At 35.8% G+C, this 18,126-nt stretch overlaps 1 protein-coding gene across 2 annotated transcripts in view; it reads left to right on the top strand.

Moving 5' to 3' along the window:
* LOC128217089 (heat shock 70 kDa protein 14-like) overlaps positions 1-16,431 on the top strand; it is a 29,003-nt gene extending 12,572 nt beyond the window's left edge. For both annotated transcript variants that reach the window (XM_052923971.1, XM_052923972.1), the window contains 10 exons: positions 3,473-3,566; positions 3,783-3,887; positions 4,578-4,739; positions 4,966-5,121; positions 5,827-5,929; positions 7,630-7,758; positions 13,805-13,897; positions 14,213-14,374; positions 15,804-15,862; positions 16,123-16,431. In XM_052923971.1, the coding sequence (XP_052779931.1) occupies positions 3,473-3,566; positions 3,783-3,887; positions 4,578-4,739; positions 4,966-5,121; positions 5,827-5,929; positions 7,630-7,758; positions 13,805-13,897; positions 14,213-14,374; positions 15,804-15,862; positions 16,123-16,198 (1,139 nt within the window). In that variant the 3' untranslated portion in view covers positions 16,199-16,431. The remainder of the gene's footprint in view (positions 1-3,472; positions 3,567-3,782; positions 3,888-4,577; positions 4,740-4,965; positions 5,122-5,826; positions 5,930-7,629; positions 7,759-13,804; positions 13,898-14,212; positions 14,375-15,803; positions 15,863-16,122) is intronic.
* The last annotated feature ends 1,695 nt before the right edge of the window (positions 16,432-18,126 follow it).

The raw sequence follows: 18,126 nt of genomic DNA, 5'->3' as shown, positions 1-18,126 counted from the left end.
GGTTCGCCATTTCTAGTTCAGTTAAAATATATTTTGTGTAGCCTCTCTATCTTGAGATAGACATTATTTATTAATAATAAACTGCTACTAGACTTCTCCATTGCTACTGGCTTTCTCCATTGCTACTTACTTTCTCCATTGCTACTAGGCTTCTGTATTGCTACAGGCTTTCTCCATTGTTACTGGCTTTTTCCATTGCTATTTTACTTCTCAGTTGTTACTAGACTTCTCTATTGCTATTGGCTTTCTTCATTGACGCCATGAGACGTCACCATTGATACTGGCTTTCTTCATTGCTACTAGATTTCTCTATTGCTACTGGCCTTCTCCATTGCTAATAGACTTTTCTGTTGCTACTTTTTTTCTTCATTTCTTTTAGACCTTTCTATTCAGTATTGCTACCAGCTTTCTGCATTGCTACTGGCCTTTTCCATTGCCACTAGACTTCTCCATTGCTACTGGTCTTCTCTATTGCTACTGGCTGTTTCGATTGCTACTCGACTTCTCTGTTGCTACTGATTTTCTCCATTGCTACTAGACTTCTCTATTGCTACTGGCTTTCTCCATTACTACTACACTTCTCTATTGCTACTGACTTTCTCCATTACTACTACACTTCTCTATTGCTATTGGCTTTCTCCATTACTACTACACTTCTCTATTGCTACTGGCTTTCTCCATTACTACTACACTTCTCTATTGCTACTGACTTTCTCCATTACTACTACACTTCTCTATTGCTACTGGCTTTCTCCATTACTACTACACTTCTCTATTGCTATTGGCTTTCTCCATTACTACTACACTTCTCTATTGCTACTGATTTTCTCCATTGCTACTAGACTTCTCTATTGCTACTGACTTTCTCCATTACTACTACACTTCTCTATTGCTACTGACTTTCTCCATTACTACTACACTTCTCTATTGCTACTGATTTTCTCCATTACTACTACACTTCTCTATTGCTACTGACTTTCTCCATTACTACTACACTTCTCTATTGCTACTGGCTTTCTCCATTGCTACTACACTTCTCTATTGCTACTGATTTTCTCCATTACTACTACACTTCTCTATTGCTACTGGCTTTCTCCATTACTACTACACTTCTCTATTGCTACTGACTTTCTCCATTACTACTACACTTCTCTATTGCTACTGGCTTTCTCCATTACTACTACACTTCTCTATTGCTACTGACTTTCTCCATTACTACTACACTTCTCTATTGCTACTGATTTTCTCCATTACTACTACACTTCTGTATTGCTATTGGCTTTCTCCATTAATACTAGACTTCTCTATTGCTACTACCTTTCTTCATTGCTGCTAGACTTCTCCATTGCAACTGGCTTTCTTCATTTCTACTAGACTTCTCTATTGCTACTGACTTTCTCCATTGCTACTGGCTTTCTCCATTGCAACTGGCTTTCTTCTTTTCTACTAGACTTCTCCATAACTACTAGACTTCTCTATTGCTACTAGATTTCTCTATTGCTACTGGCCTTCTCCATTGCTAATAGACTTCTCTGTTGCTACTTTTTTTCTTCATTTCTTCTAGACCTCTCCATTGCTATTGGCTATCTGCTTTGCTACTGTCTTTCTCCATTGCTACTAGACTTCTGTATTGCCACTAGACTTCTCCATTGCTACTGGACTTCTCGATTGCTACTGGCTTTCTTGATTGTCGCTGGTTTTCCGCTGACGGTTATAGGGGTTTCTTTAGGGAGCTTTTTTGTTTGAAATACAATATGGTACAATATGATAGGCATTTAATTGCTATTTTCATAATTGTAAAGGCCAAGGGACATTCACAAAGAGGTGACCAAAAAAAAAATCCAATTTCTTATGCATTTTACAAATGAAAAGATACATTATGATACAATGTAAGGACCATCATGCTGGCTAAAAGATTTGTTGTGTTATTTCCCTTGGCCAACTGGGAAAATACAGATGAGCACTAGCATTGGCTTGCTCTGTTATTATTTGTCATCTAATACAACTTCAGAAAACCAGACTTGAATATTCTACTCTGTTATTATCCTTGGATTACCTTTTTGGCCTCATTATTTTTTTCTGATTAGTCACAAGCCTAAGATACTCTATATGGAATATGGAAGGCTTAATTATTTTCTGTCCTTCCTACATTCCAATCTGTGTTGTAGATTACTAATAAATGTGATATGTACTTTACCTTGCTTTTTCTATTGAATGGTAAGAGAGTAATGCTGTTCAATTGCTTACAATATTTAGTCATGTACATTTGTACTTGATATGGTTATAAATGCCATATTGAAGATATTCCACAGCCTTATTAAAAGAATAAATCGCTCCTATGACAAACTCATGGCATATTATTTTTTAACCTAATAATAGATTGGCCGACTGACCGACTGGTCTGTCGGTCGGTCGGTCGGTCGGTTGATTGATTGATGTTTGTACAGATTAAGACACACTCGATTTACAGTTTTTAATACGGTACATGATAAGATATTTCCAACATTAAGCATAACTTGAGAAAATGAAATACAGCAGAAAATCATCATGCTAAATTCTAATTTATTCTGGTTAAGCGCTCAAGTCCAGATTAATCAAATAAAAATGAATTAAAAAATTAATCAGAAGATGTAGTTAAAAATTAAATTTTGAAGAATGAACCAAATATTACTCTTAACTGACACTTCTGACAGATCTATGACCATGAGAATCATAATGACATTTCAAAAAAAGTAGAGATTTTTTTGTATGCTGACAATACATGTTTATGGCACTACAACAGACAGAAAATAATGTATTATTTACCATAACAGAAGAACTGATTTTTGCTGTTAACAGAATTTCAAGATTTTCAAAATAACCTTTTGTCTATTACTGTGGTATCAGGCTTTACTTAGGTATACCAGGACTTGCCCAGACAAAAGTGGGCTGTTCCCTCTCAATCTTCAAAGCTTTTTTGTCAAAACAATACTGCTGGTTACAACTGGATTACTTAATTATCATGCCAAGTGTGGTGAGGGCGTTGCTTGTTCAATGCAAAAAACATTTTTTACTGATTTAATCACTTTATAGCAGAAGTTCAAGAGCATTCCTAACGTCTTTTCACAGTACATTTCGCCTGTCAGATTAGTAGCTGTCAGATTGTTTGTTCTAGAGAAGGTGTCTCGTATTTCACACCACACGTAGATAAACATTTATATAGCCTCGGGAACTCAGACTATTTAATAATGCAAGTAATTGAATTAATGGAATCTGTTAAAAAAGCATTTTTCTTGAATTTTTGAGAAAATCTTCCATTATTCTGATCTTATTATGGTAAACATTTAGACATAGGTGCAAAACGGTACTTGCAGATGACTTCTTGACAACATATTCTTACATTATTTCAATATAGAAAACTTGCCCTGGGTTTTAATTCTCATAACTTATTCGGTTAAGCAGTTGTAGAAATTTTACACTTTCTTCATTTCAGAGACAGCCCAGAGCCACGGAGGGTTGAGTGGGTCCCAGGACTCCGTGCTTGCTGTGCCCCCCCACTTCACAGCAGAACAAAAGAAAGCCATCAGGTTTGTACACACTTTTGGAAGATGATCATGTTGTTTTATACCTTGTCGCATAAACCTTATGAAGATAATAGACATAAACGGTACATAAAGAGTGTAGATATCAACAGGAATAATCATACTCAACTTTGTTTCAACCAGTGCATACAATTGGTCACACAAAAGTAGTAATTCACATTGGTCATAGGAGCATGAATTTTTTCATCGTGTAACTTGCAGTTCTGCAGCAAATCAGGCTGGTTTCAATATCCTGCGCCTCATCAATGAGCCGTCAGCAGCCGTTCTGGCCTATGACATTGGACAAGCAGACAGCCACTACAGTGGGTAAGGAACTCAAATTGAATAAAAACCATTTTGCTTTCAAGTGTTTTGTTCTAATTGCTTATTTTTATTGTTCCCTTTAAATGAAGTTGAGGTGGCTTACGCTACATTTTCCACCATTTGGTTGAAATGGCTTACATTTTTTGCAATTAAGTCACAATTGCTTACCTGTTACATTATTTGCCACTTACTTGAATTGGATTATGTTGTCTGCTAGGAAGGAAGTGGATCACCATAAAGATTCTCTATATATTCTATAGTGAATTGACCAAGATAATCTGATTTATAAGTTTTTCACATTCCCCAACACCATATATGAGAAGAAGGTTACAGTTGTATATTAAAGTTTTAGTAAGGACAGTTTTATTTAATGTATCTTAAAAATAAAATGCATAAACAGAACCACTATGTAATAGATAAAGTACTCCTAGTTCGGGATATGAGTACAATTTTTTAACAAGAACAGTAGGTTAAGAAGGTTTGCTTGTTCAGTGATGTTTTGTAATGTCACAAACATTTTAGCTTCAAAACCCGCACAGTATATATGGGAAGTAGCCATGGTTCGATATGGTATAACCATGCTTAGAATCAGTGACATGTGTAAGTCACTTTCAAATTGGTGTACCATGCTCTTACAAATTAAGTCAAAATGGCTTATCTTACCCACCACATTACTGTTGTTACATGCTGCAGGTGTGTGTTGGTGTTTCGGCTGGGTGGTGTATCCGCGGAAACATCTGTGGTGAAAGTTCACAATGGAATGTATCAGTTGGTTGCTACAGTAACAGAGGTCGCCCTGGGGGGTGACAGGTGTACAGATGCCCTTGCTAGCTTCCTTATAGCAGAATTTAAAAGGTTTGTAAATATTCAGTCTGAATGGTTCATTTCTTGATTAAAAGTCATGATTGGCCGAAAATGAGTTTGAATAACGAAAGGTAAATTTTAAGTTGACAAACCATATACAACAAAAGCTGTAAGCCCTAACTAAATGCTACAATTATGCTACTCAAATTACAGTCACATGTTTTGTGTTCCAAATATGTAGAATGTTCATTTAGATTGTATATAAAAAAAAACACAGGCAGTCACGATGTGATATATCGGACAACAAGCGAGCCCTGGCCAAGCTGCACCATGCTGCTGAGACTTGTAAACACACCCTCTCTAAGATGGAGAATGCCCTCTGTGCTGTAGACTCGCTGTATGATGGATTGGATTTCAACACGAAAGTCTCAAGGTGGGCTAACAGTCATCCTTGCAAATTTCATTTTTAAGTCATTTTTGACAGAATTCATTTTGAAGGTGGTATTTGGCTCACGCATTACTTCTTCTTTGAAATAAATGTCAAGTTTCTCTGAAAGATGTTAAAAAAAATATTTTCTTTTTCTTGTCATATTTTTGTTGCTGAAATCACAAGCTTATATACACAAATGTATGTGTATGACTGAAAATCAAATGGGTTATCCAAGCGTAATGTTTGATCGAATTAAACTGCAATAATTTTGAATGTAACAAAGCCATCCACAGAAATTGTAATAATGCCTTGTTAGCTGCTATTTTTTCTGTTGTTAGTAATCACAATAATAGGCCTATTGTGTTGTCAATATGACACATTCAATTACATTTTAAAAGAATAACAATGGTTCTATACATTCTATTCATTTGTTTCAATATGAAATGAACCTGCAAAGGCTGTTCAAAATTGGTAAAATTATGACTTAAATTATTTAAACACAAAAATGCTTTCCATTTTGCGTCCAATTAGATAAATGATTTCAGGACAGAGAAGGGAGTGAGCAAATATCAGAGTTGAAGAAAACTATCATACAGCTTGAAATGCCTACTGTTTTTAGAAACAGATACACAAAATTGCTCTATTATTGTGTGATTTTGCTGTAATTTCTGTCATTGTTTGAAGCAATTAAATATTGAAATATTGCAGAGCACGGTTTGAAAGCTGTGTTACTGGCGTGATACAGAAGTGTAGCCAGTTTATAGATCAGGTCCTGACTGACGCTCATCTCACCAGAACATCCATAGATAAGGTAACTTGGCACATATTCACTCATGTCTTGAGGGCTAGTTTGAGACTCAGACTCGGAAAAGCGAAATGAAAAATTATGAAATATTTTTCACATAAATATTTTCTTCAAAAGATGTGAAAATAGCAGTAGAACAAGTTGTTCAGATATTGTCATTTTTAACACAATCACTCCTGTAATAGCAATTTAACAATGATTTTGAAATCTGCCATATTGAGTCTTGAGTCTCACACCCAGTCTGAAGATGTTATGGTATATGGGCTCTGTTTTCCACAACTGATTTTCAAACCTCCCTGAAATTTAGGCCATATGATAAGCTAGTCACTCCCTTTGAAGTAACATGGACTAAAGCCAAAGACTGAATGAAAGAACAAAAAACCCTGACGATTGAATGTACCTTATTTCAACTCAAGAGTCTACAGTTATGTAAGGAATTTGCTTTTGGATTATATAATTATTATTTATAAGCTGGTCTGTATATAAAAACTAGGGATGCAAACGAATATTCGATCGAACGTTTAATATTCTAATGTCAAAATTGTTATTCGAATATTTGATTCTTTTTGTTTGGTAAATATAATAATAAACCTTTTTCCTACAACTGTGCTGTTGTATATATTGGCTTGTCTTGTTTTTACAATGATTAGCCCCTAATGCCAGAGGCGTGAACGTGATGACACTATACACGCGTCATATGATTAGGGACACATAATCAGTACCCGTAATTTTACAAAAACTGGCTATAAGACAAGTGACATCAAACAACATCAAATTATTTCCGGTAAATTCTAATGACCATTAATAGATGATATACGGAATCAGCAACCAAAGTGATGTAATGGCTGCCAATTTAGCTGTGCAATTTTGCTGAAAACGCCGTAATGATATGGATGACATGTGCTAGTTATATGCTGTTTTTCATGTTTCGTTATAACGTTCGTGCTTTGAAATGTAACTGTATAGAATAGCAATTTAGGTCATTGTACAATAGATGAGTCAAAATTCAGGGTTATTTTCGTTTTATTATTTATCTAATTCCGAGTAGGTTTGGTTTTTCCATAGTTATATTTAGTGGATGTCAATCCCAGAACAAGGCCGCTAATCCTACAGAATGACCGGTTGGTGCATCAGGACATTCAACCAGGAATTTACGAGTTTTAATTTGTTCAAAAGCTATTGCTTTTGTTAGATTTTTTTGTAAATGGGGAATCTCATTGCTAATGTTTGGAAAAATCAGGGTCCGTCGCGTATGGGTTAAAATGCCCTGGCTATTACTAAAGCAAACAATAATAGTAGTTTACTACAATATTCATATTGGTAATCAAATATTCGATCGAAAGAATTACCGAATATTCGAATATCAATTTTGCCATTCATTTGCATCCCTAATAAAAATATTAAATTAAAGTCTAGCTGGAAAAACTTTACCGTTTACCTTTACTGTACCTCAAAAGCTGTTCAAGATAATTTACTGGAACTTGGTAAACATGCTGCTGGAGACATACAGTAATTGTAAAGCAAGGCCCATAAATCCACCTGAAATTATTATTGAGATATGCCCCTTTATCGCCGGGAATAAAAGGCAAGCATTTCGCTCCGCGGCACTCATATTTATTTATAAATTTGCATACTGTTTCCCAATGTATATATATTTTACCTGTAAAAACATATTCTGAAACAAACTTCTGGTCTTCTTGATGCAGGTGATACTATGTGGGGGTGGCTGTAACATGCCTCTTCTACAGAAAGCTGTGGCAGACATGTTTTCTCACTGTGATATTCTCAACTCCATCAATCCTGAGGAGGTCATTGCTATTGGTGCTGCAAAGCAGGTGACCTTTTATATGTATTAGATATTAACCTACATTATTAAGAAATCATTATCAAGGAAATCTCATAATCTTCATTTTAGCTTTTGTGTCTTCAACTACATGTGCATGTAAAATCATCAAATTTTGGTCTTAAATTGTAATATGCACAATATAAAACCTGGTAGTAATGCTCTCATTGACTATATACAAAAGTGGAGGAGGTCAAATAACTCTGGCTATAATATCTGTGGAGTTGTGGTCCTTGGACAGGGAAAGACAAAAGACAAGCATTGGTATCTGCTTTCTTGCGTAGCATGGCAGACATTTAAATGTTTAAATGGAGAGTGCTGACCACAGTATCACAATTTTATGTCTGCTACCTATCGGTAAATAAAACATTTTTAATCGAATGTTTGCAAGAATTTGTCATGGATCAACAGCCAGATTAAACTAGAGTATGGACTTGGAATTGTTAACAGTTTGACCAAATTCGCCTTGTCTACTCTTCCATATTCATTTTGGTCGCTGTCTTACTTGAGCTTTTTATTTTCATATCCAATTTTTAGCTCGTCTATTCGAAGAATAGGTGGGCTATACTACTCGCCCCAGCGTCAGCGTCGGCGTCTGGTTCAAGTTTTATGGCAAGTTGGGATTTTCACTTATAAGTCCAATACCCTACATTCAATTAACTTAATACTTCAGGCAGTTGTTCAGGGCCATCACATGATGAGGTTAGATAACTCCATATTATTCTTTACACAGATTATGGCCCCTGATTGTCTATGGAACTTAGGTTAAAGTTTTAGGGCAAGTTGGAATATTTATCAATAACTTCTATATCCTTTGTTCAATTGACTTAATACTTCACACAGTTCAGGACCATCACACAATGAGGTTACATAACTCCATATTATCCTAAATACAAGTTATGGCCCCTGATTGACTTAGGTTAAAGTTTTAGGGCAGATTAAAGTTTTAGGGCAAGTTGGGATTTTCACTTAAAACTCCAATACCATTCATTCAATTGACTTAATACTTCACACAGATGTTCACATAATGAGGTTAGATAACTCCATATTGTCTTTAATATAAATTATGGCCCCTGATTGACTATGGAACTAAGGTTAAAGTTTTAGGGCAGGTTGGGATATTGTTTAATAACTTCTATACCCTTCATTCAATTGACTTAATACTTCACACAATTGTTCAGGACCATCACCCAATGAGGTTACATAACTCCATATCCTTAATACAAGTTATGGCCCCTGATTGACTTAGGTTAAAGTTTTAGGCAAGTAAAAGTTATGGGCAAGTTGGGATTTTAATAAAAAAAACTTCTAAACCGTTCATTAAATGCACTTAATAAAATTCAAAATTATTTATGACCATCTTACATCAAGAAACATAACTCCGTTTTAAGCCTAAATACAAATTATGGCCCTTGATTTTTTTTGGATTTTTTTTTAGCTCACCTGTCACTTTGTGACAAGGTGAGCTTTTGTGATCGCCTTTTGTCCGTCGTGCGTCATGTGTCGTGCATCGTCCGTCAACAATTTACTTAAAAGACATTTCCTCTTTAACCGCTGGGCAAATATTAATAAAACTTCATAGGGATGTTCCTTGGGTGGTCTTCTATCAAAGTTGTTCAATTCCATGCAGAACTCCGGTTGCCATGGCAACCAAAAGGAAAAACTTTAAAAATCTTCATCTCCCAAACCACAAGGCTTAGGCCGTTGATATATGGTAGGTAGGATCACCAAATGGTCCTCTACCAAGATTGTTCAAATTATAGCCCTTGGGTCAAAATTGGCTCCGCCCCGGGGGGTCATGGGTTTTCTCTATACGTTTATAGTGAAAACTTCAAAAATCTTCTCCTCTGAACTTTCTTGGCCTAGAGCTTAGATATTTGGCATGATTCATCGTCTAGTGGACCTCTACAAAGTTTGTTCAAATTATGGCCCTGGGGTCAAAAAATGGCCCCACCCGGGCGGTCATGGGTTTCCTCTATATGTTTATAGTAAAAAAAATCAAAAATTTCCTCTGAACTTACTTCGACTAGAGCTTAGATATTTGGCATGATTCATCGTCTAGTGGACCTCTACAAAGATTATTCAAATTATGGCCTTGGGGTCAAAATTGGCCCCGCCCCGGGGGGTTAGGGTATTCTCTATATGTTTATAGTTAAAACTTCAAAAATCTTCTCCTCTGAACTTACTTGGACTAGAGCTTAGATATTTGGCATGATTCATCGTCTAGTGGACCTCTACAAAGATTGTTCAAATTATGGCCTGAGGGTCAAAATTGGCCCCGCCCCCTTGGGGGGGTCATGGGTTTTCTCTATATGTTTATAGTGAAAACTTCAAAAATCATCTCCTGAACTTACGTGGCTTAGAGCTTAGATATTTGGCATGATTCATCGTCTAGTGGACCTCTACAAAGTTTTTTCAAATTATGGCCCTGGGGTCAAAATTGGCCACACCCCGGGGCTGATGGGTTTTCTCTATATGTGTTATAGTGAAAACTTAAAAAATCTTCTCCGAACTCACAAAGACAAGTAACGTCTTAATTTAAACTGGATAACATATTTAGTACACATACCAATTTTCAATATGGGCCACATACAACAATTAATAACAAATATACATATATAGATACACACGTAAAATCAAGTAGTGACAAGAGCTTAGATATTTGGCATGATATATCATCTAGTTGACTTGTACCAATATTGTTCAATCTTTGGCCCTGGGGTCAAAAAATGGCCCCACCCGGGCGGTCATGGGTTTCCTTATATATGTATATGATGAAAACTTAAAAAATCTTCCTCTCCGAAACCAAAAGGCGAAGGCCTTAGATATTTGGTATGAAGCATCGTTTATTGGACCACTATTCAGATTGTTCAAACTTTAGCCCTGGGGTCAAAATTGGCCAGGCCCCATGTTCATAGGCTTAGGTTTTCAATATTTGTATATAATGGAAGAATGTGCAATATATGACAGGTGAGCGATTCAGGGCCATTTGGCCCTCTTGTTTTAATTTCCTTTGAAAGGCATATTTGTATATTTTTAAGCACATTTTCATAATGGGAAATCAAGTTATTTGAATGACTTGCGTCATTGTTTGGGCGGCTGGTGGGAGGGCAGCATCAAAGTCACCTTATGTATCGAATAATTTTAGTTAGGTTTGACATAAAGAGACCAAACTTGGTATTATTACATTATAATTGTATTCTAAGTCAAAGCGGCGTAGTCGAGCACGCTGTCTTACGACGGCTCTTGTTACCAAATGTGGTCACAATGTTTATGCGTGTACTGTAGGTATACTACAAGTGCTTTCAATAAACAACCTCGTCAGACTATTACTCAATGTAACAGCCATTTAATCCTTGCCAATTTCACCTATATGCTCCGATCTTGACTGAAATATTTGCCGGTATAATTCATCGCATAAGTTTGATAGCTTGGGAGATTGCAAAATTTGCTTTGGAGTTGTAAGCCTTGATTTTTCAAATTTGACCAATTCATATAATTATATTGCATTATATTAACTTTATGTTCTAGTCTGCCATTGAAATATACCACTCTATTTACAACAGTCCTAGTCATAATTATACTCCCACAAACCAAGTTTGAGGGGGTATATAAGAGTGAGCTTGTCGGCCGTTCGGTTGGTTGGTCTGTCGGTCTGTCTGTCGGTCGGTCGGTCTGTCGGTTTTCATGGTTTCCAGATGATAACTCATGAAAGGCTAGACAGATTTGAAAAAATTTGGTACACAGGTGTAACATCAGAAGATACAGGTCAAGTTCGATATTGGGGCTGGTGGGGCCAAGGTCAAGGTCACTGTTACTAAAAATAGAAAAACGGTTTCCGGACACTAACTCATGAAAGGCTTGACAGATTTGAACAATTTTTGGTACACAGGTGTAACATCAGGAGATACAGGTCAAGTTTGATATTGGGGCTGGTGGGGTCAAGGTCACTGTTACTAAAAATAGAAAAACGGTTTCAGGACGATAACTCATGAAAGGCTAGACAGATTTGAACAATTTTTGGTACACAGGTGTATCATCAGAAGATATAGGTCAAGTTCGATATTGGGGCTGGTGGGGCCAAGGTCAAGGTCCTTGTTACTAAAAATAGAAAAACGGTTTCCAGATGATAACTCATGAAAGGCTTGACAGATTTGAACAACTTTTGGTACACAGGTGTAACATCAGAAGATACAGGTCAAGTTCGATATTGGGGCTCGTGAGGCCAAGGTCAAGGTCACTGTTACTAAAAATAGAAAAACGGTTTCCGGACGATAACTCATGAAAGGCTAGACAGATTTGAACAATTTTTGGTACACAGGTGTAACATCAGAAGATACAGTTTGGTACACAGGTGTAACATCAGAAGATATAGGTCAAGTTCGATATTGGGGCTGGTGGGGCCAAGGTCAAGGTCACTGTTACTAAAAATAGAAAAACAGTTTCCGGACGATAAATCATGAAAGGCTTGACAGATTTGAACAAATTTTGGTACACAGGTGTAACATCAGAAGATACAGGTCAAGTTCGATATTGGGGCTGGTGTGGCCAAAGTCAAGGTCACTGTTACAAAAAATAAAAAAACGGTTTCCGGACGATAAATCATGAAAGGCTTGACAGATTTGAAAAATTTTTGGTACACAGGTGTAACATCAGAAGATACCGGTCAAGTTCGATATTGGGGCTGGTGGGGCCAAGATCAAGGTCACTGTTACTAAAAATAGGAAAACGGTTTCTGGACGATAACTCATGAAAGGCTAGTTTTTCTTGTCAGCAGTATAACTTCTAAATTACTCAACAGATTTAAATAAAACAATACATGCATGATAAAAGAAGATGCAGTGTGTAGTAACCTTGGAGTTATTGCCTTTTTTTAAAGGAATGGTTTGCCATTCCTGTGTCCAGGCGGCATTTGGGGTATTCGTCACTCCTGTGACAGCTCTAGTTATATATGTTCTCATTTTCATTTCTAAGAGAGAGTGCTGCAGGCAGGCAACAGTATTCATTTCATTGAAAACTTATCTAATGAGATGACAATATTTTCTTTTCTAAAACCTGCATTTCATTAAGTCTGTCAGTGAAGGGAGTAGAATTTCTTCTTACCTTCCTGCTGCAAAATAATTATTGTCAGTTATATGAATTATGACCGTGACTAAAATATTAATTACACAAAGAAATTTTCTACTGAGTTTCTAATTGCACTTTTGCCTACAAATGTATGTAAGGTAAATCTTTTCCTGCGTCACAAAATGATCATCCATTATATAGAAGCCCAGTCCTTGTTTGAGGATCACATTCAGGATTTCTGGAACTAATTAGGATCTGATTATATGCATGATGATTCTTATTTGTGTGTTATCCGAGTTCTGTTATTAAACAGTATGCTAATCATTTTAATTACTGTTATTAAAAGAGTAGAAGAAAAAATGTCAAAGATTGTCTTGTAATCATTTTTGTTAGGGTTGGACCTCCATCATCCTTTGAACTGCCTTTCTGAGGTTTTCTTCGTTAAAATACTGAGGGCTTCTTAAAACATTTTTTTAGGAAAAGAGAATTTTAGTCCGTTGTTTTCTTAGAGCTACAGTACCAGTCCTAATGTAAAAGCAGTAAGGCTTTCAGCACTTTTCCCTAGTTTTCAGGCCAGTCTTAGCTTTGAAACAGACGGATATAGCACTTTAACACTTTTACTTTTTCAGACCCAAATTTCTCAAAACTTCTTAAGCTTAACAGGCTTAAGTAGCTTATTTCAGTGAGCCATAATACATACTTAAATTGAATTTTGATAAATGAAAAATGGTTTATTGTGATTATCATAATGACAATTTCTATTTAAAGTGTAAGAATTCTTTAAGAAATTAATAATATGCAATATATTGTAAACCAAAATTAGTGAGCTTAGCTTAATCCTGTTATGAGGGACTTAAGAAGTTTCCAGAAATCAGGGCTGTTCTGGCTTAGTTTAGAAGTTAAAGGTAATGATACTTTTTCCTGATTTTCCGGCCAGTCTTGGCTTATAATATTTTCTTTCTAATTTTCAGGCTGGACTGTTGTCTGATTTAGAGGACGAAGATATCAAGTTGAATAATGAAGACCGACATATTGACTGTATATCCAAACCAATATGTATAAAGGTAAGCAATATATTGACTAACTATCAAAACTTAAGTATGAAGAAAACCCTAGTCTTCATGACTGATGTTTTATTTTCACATATTAATGTGGGGCTGTCCAGTAAAATCAGACCACTGAATTAATTCACAATTATTTAATACTAAAAGCTTTCAGAAGTTAGAAAAACTATAAGTACTTCACTAAAGAAAATTGAATTAAACACAGTGGTTTTCCAAAAAATAGAATAGATAATTTCAAAAACATTTTCTAGTTGGAATAGAAAAATTCAAGACACCTTTATAATAAAGTTAAATGATTAAATAACCCATTTTCAGTGTTTGTCCGAGACTGGCCCTGAACTTGTGCCTGTTTTCTCAGAACTTGCTCCACTTCATTCAAGAAAACATTTGGATTTCAACTTGCCGGAAAAACAGACGTCTTTCTGTCTTGAAGTCTGTGAAGGCAGCAAAGTTGATGACGTGGTGTTATTAGCTAAGGTATGATTGCTGATTTTCCCATTAAACTGTTTTGTCTTTGATCATCCCTGTTCTTTGTAATTAGTTCAGTCGTCAACATCATTATTTTATTGTTTAGCAAAGCATACTTGATTGCACGTAATTTAATCTGTAGTGTTGGAAATAAAAAATAACAGCTCTGTCTAGTTGCATCTGTACATGGACTATAGATTTTACAGCTTTAGAAGGTATTTTCTTGTAAAAATCATTTTGTGATGATTTTTTTTTTTCATATCTGATATAATGAATTCAATCTAGATTAGACTGAACAGTATATATATGAAAATAGTTATGACTCTAATGAATACTTCACTACTGATAAATGGCCATCAAGAGGAAATGAGCTGGTTTTGAAGTCTTCTTTAATGATTTCCAGTATTCCCTCAAGTGTACTTGACTGAACAAATTCACACCTTATTTCTAATTTCCATAAAAAAGTTCTTAAAAAGCTCTTATTATGTATAGTCAAGTGTATTCAATTTCCTGCCCTACCCATGACAATCAATAGCCGAGCCCCAACTGAACTGTTTAAACCACCCTATGACGCGTATAGGTGTGTAAATTAACACTGATTTGTGTTGGATGTTTTTCCTGATTTTATTATAATTACATGAGATCAGATGAAATCTCAACCATCCTTGAAAATTGCTTCCACTTGAACTTGTTTTCTGACTTCAAGCAAGCTTATTGATTCACATCCGGAAAACAAAAGCTGAGCTCTTGCGAAATTGATAAAAACAGTTTTGAAAATTAAAAACAGCAACAACAAATTGCCTCTCAGAATTTCCCAGTCAACGAGAAAATGGAAATTATAGTCAGAATTATCCTTTGAAATTAAATGAAGATTTTTTGTGCGTTCTAGAAGTTTCCTAATTGAATGTCAATTTTATGGGGTGTTTGCATTACAGTAAACTATCCCGTTGTTTTTTTTGTGTTGTTGAACTTTGTTGTTATAATTTATAATGAAACTCTGCTTTCTTGTAAAAGAAACTGCTCTCATTTACTACTGACATTTACTGCACTAATAATGAGTGCATGTTTTTGCTAAGAGATGACGTTTGCATAGAGCCCATGTATTAATTACAAGATATAGCAAAACTTCTACATGCTCTATTGCTCTTGAACTAAGTGTGCATTGGAATGTTTTTTTCAATTACAGTACTTGTAGTTTCAGCATGTCGTGTCCTTGCCAGAGTGCTCTTGTCTGTCTTATGATCATGCCAAACATAATGATGGTTTAAGGCATTCATTGAATATTGTTTACAATGACAACACAAGTGCTTAACAAAAAATATAGCTCTGGCATAGAAGTTCCATCACTTTACTTAGCAATGAAGCAGGTAAGCTTTGGTCATATGCTCAAGGTGCACTTTATTAGCTTAATATATATTTATTTTAAATTTGTTTGCAGATTGTGATGAAGGACCTACCTGAGGGAGCCAAGGTCAACTCAACATTTCATCTAAGAAGGTAAAATTATTAAAATAGAATAAGCCATTCTCTTTTCTATCATACAGTGTATAATAATGTATAATATAAAGATGAGAATTAATGAATGTTTAGTTGTGTTTGTTTGTTCATGTCGATGATATATTTTAATTTAAGCCTTATGCTCAAACAAATCAAGTACAATGTACCATAGAACATGATTGGATCTCTGTCCTGTCTGTGTCTCAGGAACGTATTAATGAAAGCTGTCACTGTTCTACATGCTCTTTTTTCCCTTACAGAGACGGCCATCTACATATAACATGCACAGAATCAACCACTAATAAAACAGAATCTGTTACTGTTGAACCAAGCTGAAACTGAGTTGAGAACCGATGGACTTGAACTATTCTTGATAAAACTCTGAAGAATATGACAACATTGATGCAAGTTTCTGTAATATTTAGTGCTTAATGACATATTGCCAGCGCTGAATGTCTCCAACAGAGGTTTTTACTCTGAGTTGATAAGACTTTAATTCTTTGTCTTGTTTTATGCTTTTTTGTAACGACACTCATTGTTCATGATAAAAATATATTCTCAAATTTGTCTTTATTATCTCTTCTTTTATTGGAAGAAAATATGTCGAGGTATGGGGAAAAACAACGGCATCTCCTTGCATAATGTTTAACCTTGGCTACAACTTAAACAAGGTCATTGATGGAAAGGATGTATGATCCCCAACATATTATAAATTTGGAAAAGAAGGCGCAAATTGTAAAATATAACTTTTTGTGTCCCTGACGGATTGCATACATTAAGGGGACTGTAGGTCAGTCTGTCTTTCTATCAGTCCTCATGGTTTCTGTTCGATAACTCGTTAACATTTAGGCCTCAAACTAGGTAGAGAGGTTGGACCTGACTCGTATATAAACACTACATATTGTGAGTTCAGTGGGTCGTGGTGACCTTGAGCTAAAAATCCGTTTTTGATAAACAAAGAACATTAGAACCAAGGGACCTTCAACTGGGTAGGCAGGTTGGTCACAGTCGGTATATGAACCTTATTGATTTTGAGGTCAGTGGGTCAATTTTGTGGGCCAATGAGCAGAAAACCAGTTTTTGAGAAAAAAAAATCGGTGCCCAGGAACCTCAAACTTGGCAGGATGGTTGGTCATGACCAATCATAACGATATTTGGTTTAGTTGGTCAAGGTGATGACCTTGCACTGAAAATGTGTTTTTGATTAATAACTAGAGAACCCAGGGCCCAGGAAATACAACTTTGGTCATGACTAACAATTTAAAAGGGCAGTGGATTAAAGGTTAATGTTGTGACCATGAGCAGAAAACCCCATTCCGATGAACAACAGAATTCTGGGGCCCAGGGACTACTTGGCAGGAAGGTTAGTCATGGCGAGCAGATAAACCCTTACGATTTTAGGTCAGTAAGTGTAAGGTTGTGGAGAATTTTAACTGAAAATTTGTTTCCGATCAATAACAAAAGAACGCAAAGAGCTTTAACTTGGTAAGCATATTGGTCATCCCTAACAATTTACAGGGCAGTTGGTCAAAGATCAAGGTTGCGGTGACCTTGAGCTTACAATATGTTTACGATCAACAACTAAAGAATGCTAGGGACTTCAAACTTGGAAGGCAGATTTGTCATGAACAGTAGATGCGTCTGAAGTTAAATCTTCCATGCGTAAGCAAAACATTTAGAATGCTTTGGTCCGTTATTTAGTAATCGAGAAGAGAGTTCACTCTAATTCGTTGTTAAATCACAGTCTGAATTCAAATGAACTTGAACTGCTGTATAAAATTAAGTCAGAGGAAAAGACAGCCAATCTACGAAATTATCACGAAAATATATGCTTCCATAAAATGTACATTGCATCTATTAATTCAGAAGTCTGTGCAATGGCACTAACAGGGATACATGTAAGAACACATAGTCAATTCTTGAAAAGCAGAATCCATGAATGCAAAAATAAAAGTTTCATTGAAACCCAATCAGTAGTTTTTTTAAGTTATTATCTGGAAAAGGGTGTATCTGAAAGGGGAACGGATACATGTTTCTGTATTCTATATAGAAGGCGAGTATACATAATATATATAACGATATGTTCTGCCTTTGGAGAGCAAAACACATGTCCAGTCATTTGCATGAACCTTGATCTACATGCTGTCAGAGACAACAAAGGCATGTTATGTAAAGCCTCGTCTTATAATTATTATAATTGTAAAGTTATGTTCCGTATTTGATGAAGAAACAGCAACAGACGAGTGTCAGCATTCTCTCCGCAG

This window comes from Mya arenaria, chromosome 14, assembly GCF_026914265.1.
Source record: "Mya arenaria isolate MELC-2E11 chromosome 14, ASM2691426v1".
NCBI lineage: Eukaryota > Metazoa > Mollusca > Bivalvia > Myida > Myidae > Mya > Mya arenaria.
The sequence above is the reverse complement of the archived record's forward strand: the minus strand, read 5'-3'. Positions and strand labels throughout refer to the sequence as shown.